General features: G+C 50.9%; 1 protein-coding gene across 1 annotated transcript; it reads right to left on the bottom strand.

Moving 5' to 3' along the window:
- Window positions 1-11: 11 nt before the first annotated feature.
- On the bottom strand, window positions 12-3,508 carry MPV17L2 (MPV17 mitochondrial inner membrane protein like 2). The gene is made up of 5 exons (XM_054465599.2): window positions 3,231-3,508; window positions 2,669-2,839; window positions 1,850-1,926; window positions 1,617-1,745; window positions 12-753 (listed from the first exon to the last, which is right to left on the bottom strand). The coding sequence occupies exons 1-5, from the start codon at window positions 3,415-3,417 to the stop codon at window positions 697-699; spliced, it is 621 nt and encodes a 206-aa protein (XP_054321574.1). The 5' UTR covers window positions 3,418-3,508; the 3' UTR covers window positions 12-696.
- Window positions 3,509-18,845: the final 15,337 nt, after the last annotated feature.

Here is an 18,845-nt window from a genome sequence, read left to right as displayed (position 1 = left end):
CATCCACAGCATTTTCTTTTGTTATTTTTATTTTTCAATATAAATAGAGATAGGGTCTTGCTATGTTGCCCAGGCTGGTCTCGAACACCTGGCCTCAAGCAATCCTTCCACCTCAGCCTCGTGAAAGGCTGAGATTACAGGTGGGAACCACTGCGCCCAGCCAGCAGTTTGTTACATTATAGAGAGAATTTAATGGCATTTCCACAGTTCACGACCAGGGAAAGAAACACAGAGGCTGCCTGGCCCTATGTGAAACTTTTGGGGGCCAACTCCGGGCCTGAGCCTGCTCTGAGGGGATCGGTCATGTCCCCGCCTTAGTCCCAGGACCTGAGGGAGCTCTGGATTAGTGGCTTGGCCCAGAGCCAGGTGGATGGCAGTGTTGAGGGGCTGGTGCTTGAGACTGGTTGGCAGGGTGGGCCCTGTGCTGAGGATGGGACATCTTGGTCACAGGTCGCATGAGGTTCCTGCTGAGAAGGGCTAGGGGATGATCATCCATCTTCACGGGTGTGTTCCGGTTGGGGAAACTGAGTCCCAGAAGTGAGCTTGGAAAGGGCAGCTCAGCCCAATGCCTGGGAGCTGGAGTGGTGCTGGGATGTGGCCCAGGACCCGAGCTTGCTGCAGGAACCCATTCCCCTTCTGGTAGAGGGGGTGGTCTGCCAGGAGTCAGTCTTGCATCCGGTCCAGGAAGCAGACAGTTCAGTCTGCTCGGGTGTCCAGGGCCACACAGCCTGGGGGTGTCAGAGGAACTGGGCTCTGTCCACACAAGACAAGGCATCTGGTCAGAAGCCTGGCTCATCCCTCCCTGTCTGGGCTGAGGTCACATCAGACAGCAGAGAAGGGTTGGGTCTTTTTTTTTTTTTTTTTTTTTGAGACGGAGTCTCGAACTGTCGCCCAGGCTGGAGTGCAGTGGCGCGATTTCGTCTCACTGCAAGCTCCGCCGCCCGGGTTCACGCCATTCCCCGGCCTCAGCTTCCGGAGTAGCTGGGACTACAGGCGCCCGCCACCACGCCCGGCTAATTTTGTTTTTGTATTTTTAGTAGAGACGGGGTTTCACCGTGTTAGCCAGGACGGTCTCGATCTCCTGACCTCGTGATCCACCCGCCTTGGCCTCCCAAAGTGCTGGGATTACAGGCGTGAGCCACCGCGCCCGGCCTGGGTCTTTTTTTTTTGAAACGGAGTCTCGCTCTGTCACCTAGGCTGGAGTGCAGTGGCATGATCTCGGCTCACTGCAGCCTCTGCCTCCTGGGTTCAAGCGATTCTCCTGCCTCAGCCTCTCAAGTAACTGATTACAGGTGCGTACTACTAATTTTTTGTATTTTTAGTAGAGAAGGGGTTTCACCATATCGCCCAGTCTGCTCTCTAACTCCAATCTCAGGCGATCCACCCGCTTCGGCCTCCCAAAGTGCTGGGATTACAGGCCTGAGCCATGGCGCTCAGCCACGGCTGGGTCTTAACTGCTAGTGAGGAGCTCTCCGCCAGCCCACTGTTGGGTATGGGTTGTCAGGAGCACAGGAGACTCCTACCCTCCAGGGTGGCTGGCTACACTGCCACTTGGAGCTCACACGTGTAGCCCCCTGGGGAGTCCCCTGGGTGCCTGGTATGCCCTCCACACTCACCCGGTACTTCAAGTAGGACAGGTACGTGTCCCAGCCCAGCGTCAGGCCGTTGATGTAGGTGACTCGAAATTGGGGGGGCACGAAGAGGAAGTTCACGAACTGCGCAGCAGGCCACACGCACCAGTCTGCCTGCGGGGAGAGGTAGGGCATGAGGGGCGGGGCCAGAGCTGGGCGGGGGCGGGGCGGCCATGAGGGGGCGGGGCCGGACATGTGCAAGGGGCAGGTGCTCCCACCTTGTAGAATTCCCAGAACTTCTCCCGCAGCTCCTGGCAGCTCTCACCCACTGTCTGACCCTCCAGGCAGCCAAGGCCTGGGAAGGAAACCAAGAAATGAGAGTGTTAGAGGCCAGGAAGTACTGTTGAGATGACAAAATGGGCTGACGATGGAGAGGGCGGGGTTGGGTCCCCGAGAGCCCGCGCCGTCCACCCCAGGCAGAGGGACAGGGACTTTCAGATGGGATGGACAGAGAATTAGGGTAGCTGGTGTAGGGACAAAACAGAGCAAGTCAGTCCCAGTGAGAGGGAGAGAGGTTATAAACATATAAACACGTGCCCCAATGGAGACACCCTGAAGTTGAGGCAGTTGTGTTACTTTTCCATCACAGACCAGGAAGCCGGGCTGGGAGGTGGAGAATGAGAGACTCCTCTATTAATACCGCTGTCTTTACCGAGCCTAGGGCTGGCGCGCTTGCACCCCATGAAGTCTAGCCTCAATTTCTCTTCCTTCAGGCCTCAGAGCCTTTGCATTAGCTGTTCCCTCTGCCCGCTGGTTCCCTCTTTATGTCTCAACTGAGTGTGGTCCCCTTCTTTGGGAAATGCTCTCAACCTCCCGCCCAGGGCGGCCCCAACAGATACTGTCCTCGTCCCTCCTACACTCGCCAGCGTTCACATCGGCCGAGTCTCTCCTGTCCCCGCTGTGACCTGGCTCCTAGTCCAGGGCCACCCAAACAGGGGGCACATTGGAAATGCACCTCTGCATCCTTCTTAACACAAAGCTGGCTTCACCCCTCCCGACCTATGAGAGGCAAAGCCTAGGCTTAGGAGGCTCCTTACCCAAGAAGTACCAGACGCCCAGCAAGGGAGAGGCTACCAGCTGATCCACGAGGACCTTCTTGAGGACATTTGGGAAGCCTCGGAGGCCAGACGCAGGGAATAGGCGATCCAGCGACAAGTACCAGTAGTGAAGGAAGGGACCCATGCTGCAGCCCACCGCAAACATGCTCGCTATAAGAGTGTAAGTCAGGGGGCTGAGTCGGGCCGGCAAATTCCCCAGTCCATTCCCTCCCTCCCTGGCTAAGACCTGGGTAAGCCCAATGACATCCCGGAGCCTCAGCCTCACCGGGAAAACCGGAAGAGGCCACCCGTGCATTCTTCTACTACAAGCCCCACCAGGAGGCGCGGCTCCAGAGGCTCCTAGGTAGTGGGCAGAGACCTCCGGGGGTTGGGAGGTGATGGAGACCCAGGGCTGCGGGGAGACAGACACCCGGGGAGAGGTGCGGTCAGTGCAAGGGTCCTGCGGGGGACTGAGGCCACGGGTCAGGGGTCACGGCCCGCAGTCGGGTGTCGGGATCAAAGGTCGCCCGGGGTGAAGGGCTAAGCAGCGTGGCGTCCTCACCGGAGCGCCGTGGGTCGAAAACCTGGCCGGGCCGGGCGCGGATCTCCCAGGACTGGCGCACGCCATCACCTGCCGCCATGAGCGCGCCGCAGCCCAGCGTGTTAGTGACGAGCAGCGCGCGGCCCTGGAATAGAAGCTGTCCCGCGGATAACAGGCGGCGCAGCCGGCGCCAGCCACCCGGCGCCATCGCCCTCGGGAGCCAAGGAACCGGCGCGCCGCTCTGCTCTCGCCGCGCCGACCAGTCGCGAGTCACTGTCGATCCCAAATTGCCCGCCCCTCCGGCGTCCCGGCCAATCGCATAAGGATCTTCAGTCCGCAGGTCCGCCCCGAGCCGCGCCGCGTTCACCAATCGCAGGCAGCCTCGGGGAGCCACATTGCCCGCCCTGAAGAGCATTGACCAATAAAAGGCAGGCGTTCTACCCCAAGGTCGCTCTCCCAACGACCTCCCGAGCTTCACGGACCAATCGGAAAAAAGAATTGCGTTACGTCCCGCATGCCCATTGGTAACGTTGCACTCTTGTTTCCCCGCCCCTTTCTGTACCAGCCTATGGGAAACCGTCGCAGCCCCGTTCTACCGACACGCCCAGGACGGCACTGGCCAATCGCAGACCGGAGTCACGCTGGCAAATCAGTGACCGTCGTCCCGCCTCCCGCGTTAGGGTTGGTCAATCGTAGGCAGTTACAACGCCTTCTGGCCTGGTTGCCCTCCGTATTGCCAGATTCTTCTGGACTTAACCAGAAGGGATGTGATCTGTGGCCAGAAACAATTATATCCTAATTATACCGTGCCCACAGGGAACAATGATTTTTTCTTTTCTTTTTTTGAAATGGAGTCTCGCTCTGTCACCCAGGCTGGAGTGCAGTGGCGCGATCTCGGCTCACCGCAACCTCTGCCTCCCGGGTTCGAGATTCTCGTGTCGCAGCCTCCCAAACAGCTGGGATTACAGGCACGGGCCACCACGCCCAACTACTGTTGTATTTTTGGTCTAGACAGGGGTTTTGCCATGTTAGCCAGGCTGGTCTCGAACTCCTGACCTCAAGTGATCCACCCGCCTTGGCCTCCCAAAGTGCTGGGATGATAGGCGTGAACCACCGTAACTGGCTTAAATGATTTTCAATGGAAATTCCTGTGCATTCTCTACTACAGTCGCAAACTACTGCCTGTGGGCTGTTAACTGTTGAAGGTGTGCAGGTTCTTGGCATCTTGAACAAAGAATTGGACAAAGTGCACAAACAAAGCAAGGAAAGAATGAAGCTTAACAAAAGCAGAGATTTATTGAAAACGAAAGTACACTCCACAGGTGGGAGCCAGTGGAGCATACGGACTCAAGAGACCTGTTTAAGAATTTTCTGGGGTTTAAATGCCCTCTAGAGGTTTTCATTGGTTACTTAATGTACGTCCTATGTAAATGAAGAGGATGAAGTAAAGTTACAAAGTCATTTACTGGATGTATGCCCTCTTTAAATGGAGAAGATATTTCCTGTCATAGCTGAATTGTTTCCATTTGATTTGGCCTTAAGTTCCCTGCCTCCAGACCTATTCTCCTGCCTCAGGGCCAAATCCTGTCCCTGCCTGTTTTGTGCTGCTCACGATGAGCTAAAGGTGTTTCTTACATTTTTTAAATGGTCCGTCAAGAAGGTGGGGATTGGCCGGGCGCAGTGGCTCACGCCTGTAATCCCAAGCACTTTCGGAGGCCGAGGCAGCTGGATCACCTGAGGTCAGGAATTCAAAACCAGCCTGGCCAACATGGTAAAACCCCATCTCTATTAAAAATACAGAAATTAGCCAGGCGGCTTGGTGGTGGGCGCCTGCAATCCCAGCTACTCCGGAAGCTGAGGCAGGGGAATCTCTTGAACCCGAGAGGTGGAGGTTGCAGTGAACCGAGATAGCTCCAGTCTGGGCGACAGACCGAGACTGTCTCAAAAAAAAAAAAAACAAAACAGACTGTGCCTAGGGCCGTGGTCACTTATATTTGGCTCAGAATTAACCTCTTTAAATATTTTACGGAGTTTCTTTTTCTTTTTGAGACGGAGTCTCGCTCTGTCGCCCAGGCTGGAATGCAGTAGTGCGATCTCGGCTCGCTGCAAGCTCCACCTCCCGGGTTCACGCCATTTTCCCACCTCAGCCTGGCGAGTAGCTGGGACTACAGGTGCCCGCCACCACGCCCGGCTAATTTTTTGTATTTTTAGTAGAGACAGGGTTTCACCGTGTTAGCCAGGATGGGCTCGATCTCCTGACCCCGTGATCCGCCCACCTCGGCCTCCCAAAGTGCTGGGATTACAGGCGTGAGCCACCGCGCCCGGCCCATATTTTAGTTTCACAATTTTTGTCAACAAATGGCATGATTGTGTTTCAATACAGTTTTACTTATGGACACAAATTTGCATTTCATATGATTTTCAGGTCATAGAATAAGCGAAACGTCATTGAAACAATCATACCATTTGTTGGCCTCTAAAAAGTAAAACTGAAATATGGCTTTTTTTTTTTTTTTTTTGAGATGGAGTCTTAAACTCTGTTGCCCAGGCTGGAGTGCAGTGGCACAATATTAGCTCACAGCAACCTTTGCCTTCCAGGTTCAAGCGATTCTCCTGCCTCAGCCTCCTGAGTAGCTGGGATTACAGGCACCCGCCGCCGTGCCTAGCTATTTTTTTGTAGTTTTGTCGAGACGGTTTCACCATGTTGCCCAGGTTGGTCTCGCACCCGATCTCAAATTATCCACCTGCCTCGGCCTCCCAATGTGCTGGGATTACAAGAATGAGCCACCACGCCCAGCCTACACTATGGGTTTTTACAACAAAAATTGGCCTAGTCAGAGTGTCCGGAATCGGTGGGTTCTTAGTCTCACTGACTTCAAGAATGAAACCGCGTACCCTCGCGGTGAGTGTTACAGCTCTTAAGGTGGCGCATCTGGAGTTTGTTCCTTCTGATGTTCGGATGTGTTCGGAGTTTCTTCCTTCTGGTGGGTTTGTAGTCTCACTGGGTCAAGAGTGAAGCTGCAGAGCTTCGCTGTGAGTGTTACAGCTCTTAAAGCAGCGCATCTGGAATTGTTCGTTCCTCCCGGTGGGTTCGTGGTCTCGCTGGCTCCAAGAGTGAAGCTGCAAATCTTCGCGCTGAGTATTACAGCTCATAAAAGCAGCGTAGATCCAAAGAATCAGCAACAGCAAGATTTAATGCGAAGAGCAAAAGAACAAACCTTCCCCAGTGCAGAAGGGGACCCGACCGGGTTGCCAATGCGGGCTCCAGCAGCCTGCTTTTATTCTCTTGTCTGGCCCCACCCACATCCTGCTGATTGGTAGAGGCGAGTGGCCTGTTTTGACAGGGCGCTGATTGGTGCGTTTACAATCCCTGAGCTAGATACAAAGTTTCTCTAAGTCCCCATCAGATAAGTTAGATACAGAGTTTTGACACGCAGGTTCTCCAAGGCCCCACCAGAGCAGCTAGATACGGAGTGTCGATTGGTGCATTCACAAACCTTGAGTTAAACACAGGGTGCTGATTGGTGTGTTTACAATCCCTGAGCTAGACATAAAGGTTCTCCAAGGCCCCCCCCCAGAGCAGCTAGATACAGAGTGTCAATTGGTGCACTTACAAACCTTGAGCTAAATACAGGGTGCTGATTGGTGTGTTTACAAAGCTTGAGCTAGATACAGAGTGCCGATTGGTGTGTTTACAATCCCTGAGCTAGATATAAAGACCCTCCACGTCCTCACCAGACTCAGGAGCCCAGCTGGCTTCACCTAGTGGATCCCGCACTGGGGCTGCAGGTGGAGCTGCCTGCTAGTCCTGCGCCATGCGCTCACACTCCTCAGCCCTTGGGTGGTCGATGGGACTGGGCGCCGTCGAGCAGGGGGTGGCGCTCGTTGGGGAGGCTCGGGCTGCACAGGAACCCATGGAGGTGGGGGAAGGCTCAGGCATGGCGGGCTGCAGTCCCGAGGCCTGCCCCGCGGGAAGGCAGCTAAGGCCCGGCGAGAAATCGAGCGCAGCGCCGGTGGGCTGGCACTGCTGGGGCACCCAGTATACCCTCCGCAGCCGCTGGCCCGGGTGCTAAGTCCCTCATTGCCCAGGGCCGGCAGGGCCGGCTGGCTGCTCCAAGTGCGGGGCCCGCCAAGCTCACGCCCACCCAGAACTCCAGCTGGCCCGCAAGCGCCGCACACAACCCCGGTTCCCGCTCGCGCCTCTCCCTCCACACCTCCCTGCAAGCTGAGGGAGTGGGCTCCGACCTTGGCCAGCCCAGAAAGGGGCTCCCATAGTGCAGCGGTGGGCTGAAGGGCTCCTCAAGTGCCACCAAAATGGAGCTCAGGCAGAGGAGGCGCCGAGAGCGAGCAAGGGCTGTGAGGACTGCCAGCACGCTGTCACTTCTCAAGAGGACACCCTTCAGGGTTTTCTGATTTTTTTTTTTTTTTTTTTTTGAGACAGGGTCTTCCCCTTCCTTCCCCCAATTTAAAACTTTTATTTAAAGAGAGGTTTGTTTTTTTTTCCTCTTTAGGAGAGACAGGGGTCTCACTATGTTGCCCAGGCTAGCCTTGAACTGGACTGAAGCAATCCGCCCACTTTTGCGTCCAAGAGTGCTGAAATTACAGGCATGAGTTACTGAGAATTGGTAAAATGACATGTCCCCCTGGGCAATAGGAGAACAATGAGTTTCGTAAAGTGGGACAAATAAACAGAACAATACAAAAAAAACCTGATCAATGCCAGGCGAGGTGGCTCAGGCCTGTAATCCCAGTACTTACGGAGGCCAAGGCGTCCGAATCGTGAGGCCAAGTGATTGAGACCAGTCAGGTCAACACGGTGAAACGCCGTTTCTACTAAAAATGCAAAAATGAGCTGGGCATGGTGGCACGTGCCTGTAGTCCCAGGTACTCAAGAGGCTGAGGCAGGTGAATCGCTTGAACCCGGGAGGTGGAGGTTGCAGTGAGCCGAGATCGCACCACTGCACTCCAGCCTGGCAACAGAACGAGACTCCGTCTCAAAAAACAAACAAACAAACAAACAACTGGGTGTGGTGGCCCCCACCTGTGATTCCAGCTACTCCGGATGATGAGGCAGGGGAGTCGCTTGAACCCTGGAGGCAGAGGCTGCAGTGAGCCGAGATTGCGCCACCGCACTCCAGCCTGGGTGACAGAGCCAGACTCTGTCTCAAAAAAAAAGAAAGTGGGAGTTGAACAATGAGAACACATGGACACAGGCAGGGGAACATCACATTCCGGGACCTGTCAGAAGGTGGGATAGGGAAGGGATAGCATTAGGAGAAATATCTTTTTTTTTTTTTCTTGAGACGGAGTCTCGCTCTGTCGCCCAGGCTGGAGTGCAGTGGCGCGATCTCGGCTTGCTGCAAGCTTCGCCTCCCGGGTTCACGCCATTCTCCTGCCTCAGCCTCTCCGAGTAACTGGGACTACAGGTGCCCGCCACCACTCCCGTCTAATTTTTTGTATTTTTAGTAGAGACGGAGTTTCACCGTGGTCTCGATCTCCTGACCTCGTGATCCGCCCGCCTCGGCCTCCCAAAGTGCTGGGATTACAGGCGTGAGTCACCGCGCCCGGCCAGCATTAGGAGAAATATCTAATGTAGATGACCGGTTGATGGGTGCAGCAAACCACCATGGCACGTGTATACATACCTATGTAACAAACCTGCACCTTCTGCACATTCTGCACATGGATCCCAGAACTTAAAGTATAATAATAATAAAAAAGAATTCAATGTAGATGCATGGATTTGGTTCTGGGTTCTCCATTCTGTTCCATTTGTGTATGTGTCTGTTTTTGTGCTGGTACTATGCTGTTTTTGTTACTGTAGATCTATAGTATAATTGAATGTTGGGTAATGGGATTCCTCCAGTTTTGTTCTGTTTGCTCAGGATAGTTTTGGCTATTCAAGGTCTTTTGTGATTTCATATAAATCTAGGACTGTTTTTTAGAACTGTTCTGTTTTGCGTGAAGAATGTCATTGGTATTGTATTTTGATGGAAATTGCATTGAATCTGTAGGTTGCTTTGTGTAGTATGGACATTTTGACAATATTGATTCTTCCAATCCATAACCACAGAATATCTTTAAAAAAAAAAATAATAAGGCCGGCGCGGTGGCTCACGCCTGTAATCCCAGCACTTTGGGAGGCTGAGGTGGGCGGATCATGAAGTCAGGAGATTGAGACCATCCTGACCAACATGGTGAAACCATTGTCTCTACTAAAAATACAAAAATTAGCTGGGCATGGCGGCAGATGCCTGTAATCCCAGCTACTTGGGAGGCTGAGGCAGGAGAATCGCTTGAACCCGGGGAGGTGGAGGTTGCAGTGAGCCAAGATCATGCCACTCCACTTGCACTCCAGCCTGGCGACAGAGCTAGACTCTATCTCAAAAAAAAAAAAAAAAAAAAAAAAAAAAAAAAAAAAAGAAAGAAAGAAAAAGAAAAACCTGATTAATTTCAGGTTACTTTTTTTGGTAAGTGTTAAAGCAGAGGGGACTTCCTTATTGGGCTAATTCAGGTAGACTAAAATCTTTTTTTTTTTGAGACAGAGTCTCGCTCTGTCGCCCAGGCTGGAGTGCAGTGGCACGATCTTGACTCGCTGCAAGCTCCGCCTCCCGGGTTCACGCAATTCTCCTGCCTCAGCCTCCCCAGTAGCTGGGACCACAGGCACCCGCCACCACGCCCGGCTAATTTTTTGTATTTTTAGTACAGAGGGGGTTTCACCGTGTTAGCCAGGATGGTCTCGATCTCCTGACCTTGTGATCCGCCCGCCTCCCAAAGTGCTGGGATTACAGGTGTGAGCCACCGTGCCCGGCCCAGGTAGACTAAAATCTATTTTTAGGAAAGACAGCTGGGCACAGTGGACCATGCCTATAATACCAGCACCTTAGGAGGCTGAGGCAGGAGGATCGCTTGAGGCCAGGAGTTCAAGACCAGCCTGGGCAACTTGGCCAGAACCTCATCTCTACAAAACAAATTTTTTTTAAAAAATAAAAAACTGATCTGTTTGGGATATGTCTGCTTCCTCAAAGTTTTAGTTTGATTACATGGCATTTAGCACGAGTGACTCCATTCTGGTTTCATCTGGTCTGTTGGTGCCTAGTGTAGGAGCTCAGTCCCATAGTTTTGTTTGACATTGATCTGACCATCTGGTAATCTATAAATGGATTGCTGGTTGTTGAGAGACAATGGTGGATAAATTAAGAATTTATTGGCCGGGCACGGTGGCTCATGCCTGTAATCCGAGCACTTTGGGAGGCTGGGGTAGGTGGATCGCTTGAGGTCAGGAGTTCGAGGCCAGTCAGGCCAACATGGCAAAACCCCATCTCTACTAAAAATACAAAAATTAGCTAGGTGTGGTGGTGCGTGTCTGTAATCTGAGCTATTTGGAGGCTGAGGCAGGAGAATCGCTTGAACCTGGGAGGCGGAGGTTGCAGTGAGATGAGATCATGCCACTGCACTCCAGCCTGGGCGATAGAGCGAGATTTTGTCTCAAAAAAAAAAAAAAAAATTATTGCTTGGCCGGGCTCAGTGGCTTATGCCTGTAATCCTACCATTTGGGACCTGGATGCAGGAGGATTGCTTGAGGTCAGGAGTTGGAGATCAGCCTGGGCAACATGGTAAGACCACATAACGTGGTAAGACCGGATAACAAAATTATCCGGGTATGGTAGCACACACCTGTAGTCCCAGCTACTTGAAAGGCTGACATGGGAGGATCGCTTGAGTCCCAGAGACTGAGTCTTCAGCTGGCTGAGATGGTTGACACTACACTCTGGCCTGGATGACCGAGCGAGACCCTGCCTCAAAAAGTAAAATAAAAAATAAAATTAAGAGAACTTATGGGGCTGGGCGCGGTGGGTCATGGCTGTAATTCCATCACTTTGGGAGGCCGAGGCAGGCGGATCACCTGATGTCGGGAGTTCAAGACCAGCCTGGCCAACATAGTGAAACCCCGTCTCTACTAAAAATACAAAAATCAGCCGGGCATGATGGCGGGTGCCTGTAATCCCAGCTACATAGGAGGCTGAGGCGGGAGAATCACTTGAACCCGAAAGGCAAAGTTGCAGTGAGTCGAGATCTTGTCAGAGCCAGGCTCTGTCTCAAAAAACAGAAAAACAAAAGATACTTTATTGCTTCCGAGGAAGAGCAGCTTTTGATACCTGGCTGTAATTTTTGTATGTTTCTGTTGATAGTGTTCAGGACATGTCACCCATAACATACCAGCATACAATTTTGGCATACTGATATTGAAAATTTTGAGTTAAATACACTTGCAAACAGTAGATGCAAGAAGGGCTCTTCTTTTTATTTTTTTGAGATGGAGTCTCACTCTGTTGCCCAGTCTGGAGTGCAGTGGCACGATCTTGGCTCACTGCAACCTCCACCTCCTGGGTTCAAGTGATTCTCTTATCTCAGCCTTCCAAGTATCTGGGATTACAGGCATGTACCACCATGACCGGTTAATTTTTGTATTTCTAGTAGAGACGGGATTTTGCCATGTTGGTCTGGCTGGTCTTGATCCCCTGACCTCAGTTATCTGCCCACCTCAGCCTCCCAAAATTCTAGGATTACAGGCACGAACCACCGCGGCCGGCCCAGAAGGGCTCTGTGATCTATCTTTTTATTTTTTCTTTATTTTTGAGAAGGAGTCTAACTCTGTTGCCCAGGCTGGAGTGCAGTGGCGTGATCTCAGCTCACTGCAAACTCCGCCTCCCGGGTTCGGGTGATTCTCCTGCCTCAGCCTCCCAAGTAGCTAGGATTATGGGTGCCCACCACCATGACTGGCTAATTTTTGTATTTGTACTAGAGATGGCGTTTCGCCAGGCTGGTCTTGAACTCCTGACCTCAGGTGATCCCCCAGCCTCTGCCTCACAAAGTACTGGGATTACAGGCATGAGCTACTGTGCCCGGCCAAAATTTTTTAAAAATTAGCCAGGTGTGGTGGTGTGCAACTCTAGTCCCAACTACTTGGGAGGCTGAGACAGGAGGATTGCTTGGGCCTGAAAGGTCAAGGCTTCAGTGAGCTGTGATCACGCTACTGTACTCCAGCCTGGATGACACAGCAAGACCCTGTCTCAAAACAAACACTTAGGTCTAGTTACTTTTTTCGGTCTCCATTTTTCTCGTGAGGGCTCCCATCTATGATGAATAAGCTTTGTGTGCTATTGTTTTGTTAATCTGTCTGTCAGTCTGTCTGTCAGTTGGAGAGAGGAGGAAAGCTCTAGCCCTGCTAGTTTCTGGTGATGAGGATGGGCTACAATTGGCTGGGAAAATCTGCTCCCTCTGGGGTCTGCAGGGGAGAAATGCTGGGACCTGACTAAGCCAATGCAAAGTAAGAATTTGGCGGGACGCGGTGGCTCATGCCTGTAATCCCAGCTTTTTGAGAGGCTGAGGTGGGTGGATTACTTGAGGTCAGGCGATCAAGACCAGTCTGGCCAACACGGTGAAACCCCATCTCTACCAAAAAATAGCAAAATTAGCTGAGTGTGGTGGTGTGTGCCTGTAGTCCCAGTTACTCGGGAGTCTGAGGCACGAGAATCACTGAAACCTGGGAAGCTGGGGTTTCAGTGAGCTGAGATAGCACCACTGAACTCCAGCCTGGGCAAGAGTGAGACCTTGTCTCAAAAAAAAAAAAAAAAAAGGCTGGCACGGTGGCTCACACCTGTAATCCCAGCACTTTGGGAAGGCCGAGGTGGGTGGATCACCTGAGGTCAGGAGTTCAAGACCAGCCTGGCCAACATGGAGAAACCCTGTCTCTACTAAAAATACAAAAAAGTTATCCAGGCGTGGTGGCAGGCGCCTGTAATCCCACTAATTGGGAGGCTGAGGCAGAAGAATTGCTTGAACCTGGGAAATGGAGGTTGCAGTGAGCCGAGAAAGCGCCACTGCACTCCAGCCTGGGCAACAGAGCCAGACTCCATCTCAAAAAAAAAAATGAAAAGGACGAATTCTTAACAGGCTGGGATTATGGCTCACACCTGTGATCCCAGCACTTTGGGAGGCTGAAGCAGGAGGATCACTTGAGCTCAGGAGTTTGAGACCAGCCTGGGCAACATAGCAAGACCCCATCTCCACAAAAATTTTAAAAATTAGCTCGGGTAGGTGGTGCATGCCTGTAGTCCCAGCTACTCAGAAGTTTGAGGCAAAGGGGATTCTTGAACCCAGGATTTGGAGACTGCAGTGAGCTATGATCACATCACTGCACTCCAGGCTGGGCAACAGAGCAAGACTCTTTCAGGGAAAAAAAAAAAGGTGCTGTATAACACCACCAGGTCACCCTTGGATACTTTCCTAGAAGAAGCCAAGAGCCCTCCTGGGCTAAGCCCAAAATTTGGGGTTCCCCTGCAATGGATCAGAACTGTGTTCTCAGATGGCAATTTGGAAACCAACTGGCAAGTGAAAAATTTTAACAGTCTTTACAAATGTTAGCACAAAGCTTTCATGATCTGAGTAGGTAATCTTAACTCATTTCATCTGGAGAGACAAATTGGATCTCACTTTATTTATTTATTTATTTATTTATTTATTTATTTATTTATATTTTTTGAGATTGAGTCTGGCTCTGTCACCCAGACTGGAGTGCAGTGGCATGATCTCAGCTCACTGCAACCTCTGTCTCCTGGGTTCAAGTGATTCTCCTGCCTCAGCCTCCCGAGTAGCTGGGACTACAGGCATGTGCCACCACACCCAGCAAATTTTGTATTTTTGGTAGCGACAGGGTTTCTCCATGTTGGTCAGGCTGGTCTTGAACTCCCAACCTCAGGTGATCAGCCCGCCTCGGCCTCCCAAAGTACTGGGATTATGGGTGTGAGTCACTGCGCCCGGCTAATTTTTGTATTTTTAGTAGAGATGGGGCTTCTCCATGTTGCCCAGGCTGGTCTTGAACTCCCTGGCCCCAGATGATCTGCCTGCCTCGGCCTCTCAAAGTGCTAGGATTACAGGCATGAGCCACTGTGCCCGGCTCCACCATTTTTTTTAAAACTAGTGAGTTTTGTATTATCACACCTGTCTCACAGCTATAATTTTAAAATGAAAGCTATAAGATCTCTGACTGCACCTGTCTATTTATGTTTATATATATATGTTATAGATATGTAACACTTTCTCTCTCTTGATGGAATTCCTAAAGATTAACTTGTAAAGGAGCTCTGTTTCATTGACTTTAGAAAACCACATTTGCTTATGTAAATTAAGACTAGTCAAACAGGCTTATGTTATCTTTAGATGTTGAAGATTATAAAAGTGTAAACTGTAAAACTATAAAATAAACCTAAGAACAATACATGCAATAAAAGTGAATTGCTTGGCCGGGTGGTGGCTCAGATCTGTCATCCATCCCAGCACTTTGGGAGGCTGATAGAGGTAGGTCATTTGAAGCCAGGAATTCAAGAACAGCCTGGGAAACATGGCAAAACCCCATCTCTGCAAAAAAAAATACAAAAATTTACCGTGCATGCTGGCTCGTGGCTCGCGCCTGTTGTCCCAGCTATTCGGGAGGCTGAGCAGGGAGGATCGCCTGAGCCCTGGAAGTGGAGGTTGCAGTGAGCCGTGATCACATTACTGCACTCCAGCCTGGGTGACAGAACAAGACCCTGTCTCAAAAAATAAATAAAAAAAAATTTCACAAAGTGAATTGAGGGTGGGCACGGTGGCTCATGCCTGTAATCCCAGCACTCTGGGAGGCCAAGGCAGGCGGATTGCTTGAGTCCAGGAGTTTGAGACCAGCCTGGGTAACATAGTGAAAAGCTGTCTCTCCTAAAAATATAGAAAATTAGCTGAGTGTTGTGGCTCGTGCCTGTAGTTCCAGATACTCAGGAGGCTGGGGTGGGAGGATTGCTTGAGCCCTGGAGGCAGAGGTTGCAGTGAGCTGTGATGTCACCTCACTGCACTTCAGTCTGGGTGACAGAGTGAGACCCTGTCTGAAAAAAAAAAAAAAAAAAAGGTGATTTGCTTAATGGATGTCAAGCCTGACAGTAAAATTAATTTTAAAAAGTAAAGGAGAGACCCATATGTGGGCTTTTAATTTTTTTGGTTGCTTGGATGGTTATTTTTTGAGATAAGCTCTCTGTCGCCCAGGCTGGAGTGCAGTGGCATGATCTCAGCTCACTGCAGCCTCCCAGGTTCAAGTGATTCTCTTGCCTCAGCCTCCTGAGTAGCTAGGATTACAGGTGTGAGCCACCAGGCCTGGCTAATTTTTTTTTTTTTTTTTTTTTTTGAGATTGAGTTTCACCCTTGTTGCCCAGGCTCGAGTGCAATGGTGTGATTTTGGCTAACCGCAACCTCTGCCTCCCAGGTTCAAGCGATTCTGCTGCCTCAGCCTCCCGAGTAGCTGGGATTAGAGCTACCACCACCACACCCGGCTAATATTGTATTTTTAATGGACATGGGGTTTCTCCAAGTTGGTCAGGCTGGTCTTCAACTCCCAACCTCAGGTGATCTGCCCGCCTCAGCCTCCCAAAGTGCTGGGATTACAGGCACAAGCCACCACGCCCGGCCAATTTTTGTATTTTTTATAGAGATGGGATCTCACTATGTTGGCCAGGCTGGTCTTGAACTCCTGGTCTCCAGTGATCCTCCCACCGTGGCCTCCCAAAGTGCTGGGATTACAGGTGTGAGCCATGGTGCTGCACCCCATATATTTATTTTTTTAGGTTCTTTGCTTCTTTGATTTTTGATACTTGATTTGTCAACAAGAAAAGTAACTTAAGATGATGAATATTTTTTCAATGTTTTATGAAATGTTTATGAGTAATTAAGCATAATTGTTGAACACAAGTAAGTTAAATGAAAGTGAGATGAAAGCTTATAAATAAGCTTTTCAACAATAATTATGTTTTATAATATGCCTGCTTAAATATTGTTTTCAAAATCTGTTTGTAAATGTGAACTTCGGGGTGGGGTGCAGTGGCTCACGCCTGTAATCCCAGCACTTTGAGAGGCCGTGGAGGGTGGATCACGAGGTCAGGAGCTCAAGACCAGCCTGTTTCAAATGGTGAAACCCTGTCCGTACTAAAAATATAAAAATCACTTGGGTGTGGTGGCATGTGCCTGTAGTCCCAACTACTGCGGAGGCTGAGACAAGAGAATCACTTGAACCTGGGAGGTGGAGGTTGCAGTGAGCCAAGATCTCGCCACTGCACTCCAGTCTGTAGTCCCAGCGACTTAAGAGGCTGAGGCAGAAGGATTGCTTGAGTCCAGGTCGTCACGGCTGCGGTGAGCTATGATTGTGCCACTGCACTCCAGCCTGGGCAACAGAGCCAGATCCTGTAGAGTAGGAAAGGAAGAGCTGGGCGCAGTGGCTCACGCCTGTAATCCCAGCACTTTGGGAGGCCAAGGCGGACAGACTGCTTGGGCCCAGGACTTTGAGACCAGTTTGAGCAACATGGCGAAACTCCGTCTCCACTACTAACACAAAAATTAGTGAGGTGTGGCTGGGCGCGGTGGCTTGCGCCTGTAATCCCAGCACTTTAGGAGGCCGAGGTGGGTGGATCATGAGGTCAGGAGATCGAGACCATCCTGGCTAACACGATGAAACCCTATCTCTACTAAAAATAAAAAAATTAGCCAGGCGTGGTAGCACCTGCTTGTAGTCCCAGCTACTTGGGAGGCTGAGGCAGGAGAATCTCTTGAACCCGGGAGGTGGAGGTTGCAGTGAGCTCAGAATGCGCCACTGCACTCCAGCCTGGGCGACAGAGTGAGACTCCGTCTCAAACGGGAAAAAAAAATTAGCCAGGCGTGGTGGCATATGCCTTTAGTCCCAACTACTCTGGTTGAGCCCAGAAGGTGGAGGCTGCAGTGAGCTGAGATCGCACCACTGCTTTCCAGCATGGGTGACAAAGCAAGACTTTGTCTCAAAAAAAAAAAAAAAAAAAAGAAAGGGGAAGGAAGGAAAGTGAGGAAAGTGAGGGTGGGGAGACAGAGAAAGAAGAAATGCTCATTAAATGCCTGATTGCTCACACCATTTAGAGACCTAACTTAGATAGGTTCCCAACTCCCTCCTAAGCCACAACCTTCTAAAATGAGACACAAGGCTGGGTGCAGTGGCTCATGCTTGTAATCCCAGCACTTTGGGAGGCCGAGGTAGGCGGATCACTTGAGGTCGGGAGTTGGAGACCAGCCTGGCCGACATGGTGAAACCCCGTCTCTACTAAAAATACAAAATTGCTGGGCACGGTGGCTCACGCCTGTAATCCCAGCACTTTGGGAGGCTGAGGTGGGCGGATCACCTGAGGTCAGGAGTTCGAGACCAGCCTCAACATGGAGAAACCCCCGTCTCTACTAAAAATACAAAAAATTAGCCGGGCATGGTGGTGCATGCCTGTAATCCCAGCTACTCGGGAGGCTGAGGCAGGAGAATTGCTTGAACCTGGGAGGCGGAAGTTGCAGTGAGCCGAGATCATGCCATTGCACTCCAGCCTGGGCAACAAGAGCGAAACTCTGTCTCAAAAAAAAAACAAAATTAGCTGGGTATGGTGGCGCATGCCTGTAATCCCAGCTACTTGGGAGGCTGAAGCAAGAGAATCGCTTGAACTCCAGAGGTGGAGGCTGTGGTGAGCCAAGACCACGATCATGCCATTGCACTCCAGCCCGGGCAACAAGAGCGAAACTCCGTCTCAAAAATAAATAAATAAATAAAATAAAATAAAATAAAATAAAATGAGACACAAGTGTGTAACCAAGCTAACCTATTCTCAGGACAAAGATACTGATTTGACAATATCTAGCATAGTGTGCTTATATTTATTCCTTTCTATTTGTTCTAATCTGTCTTTTTCTACCCCTTCTATAGATGTCTTACTTCAGAACTTCTACCCTGAATTTTTCTCCACCACCAATTCAGCCAGGGAATGAGGAAGTTCAGGACGTGCCACCTCAAAACATGCCACCTTTGCTACTTGATGATTTTTATTTATTTATTTATTTATTTTGAGATGGGGTCTCACTCTGTTGCCCAGGCTGGAGAGCAGTGGCGTGATCTCGGCTCACTGCAACCCCTGTCTCCCGGGTTCAAGCCATTCTCCCATCTCAGCCTCTGGAGTAGCTGGGATTATAGGTGTGCACCACTACACCTGGCTAACTTTTGTATTTTTTTTTTTTTTTTTTGAGACGGAGTCTTGCTCTGTCGCCCAGGCTGGAGTGCAGTGGCACGATCTCGGCTCACTGCAAGCTCCGTCTCCCAGGTTCATGCCATTTTCCTGCCTCAGCCTCCTGAGTAGCTGGGACTACAGACGCCTGCCACCACGCCCAGCTAGTTTTTTGTATTTTTAGTAGAGACGGGGTTTCACCGTGTTAGCCAAGATGGTCTTTATCTCCTGACCTTGTGATCCACCCGCCTCGGCCTCCCAAAGTGCTGAGATTACAGGCGTGAGCCACGGCGCCTGGCCAACTTTTGTATTTTTTAGTAGAGACAGGGTTTTGCCATGTTCGCCAGGCTGGTCTCAAATTTCTGACCGTAGGTGATCTGCCTGCCTGGGCCTCCCAAAGTGCTGGGATTACACGTGTGAGCCACCGTGTCCAGCCTAATTTTTGTATTTTTAGTAGAGACGGGGTTTTGCCATGTTGGCCAGGCTGGTCTTGAACTCCTGACCTCAAGTGATCCACCCATCTCAGCCTCCCAAAGTGCTGTGATTACAGGTT

The sequence above is a fragment of the Pongo pygmaeus genome, chromosome 20 (genome assembly GCF_028885625.2).
Source record: "Pongo pygmaeus isolate AG05252 chromosome 20, NHGRI_mPonPyg2-v2.0_pri, whole genome shotgun sequence".
Taxonomy (NCBI): Eukaryota; Metazoa; Chordata; class Mammalia; order Primates; family Hominidae; genus Pongo; species Pongo pygmaeus.
This window is presented reverse-complemented; position numbering and strand designations above follow the sequence as displayed.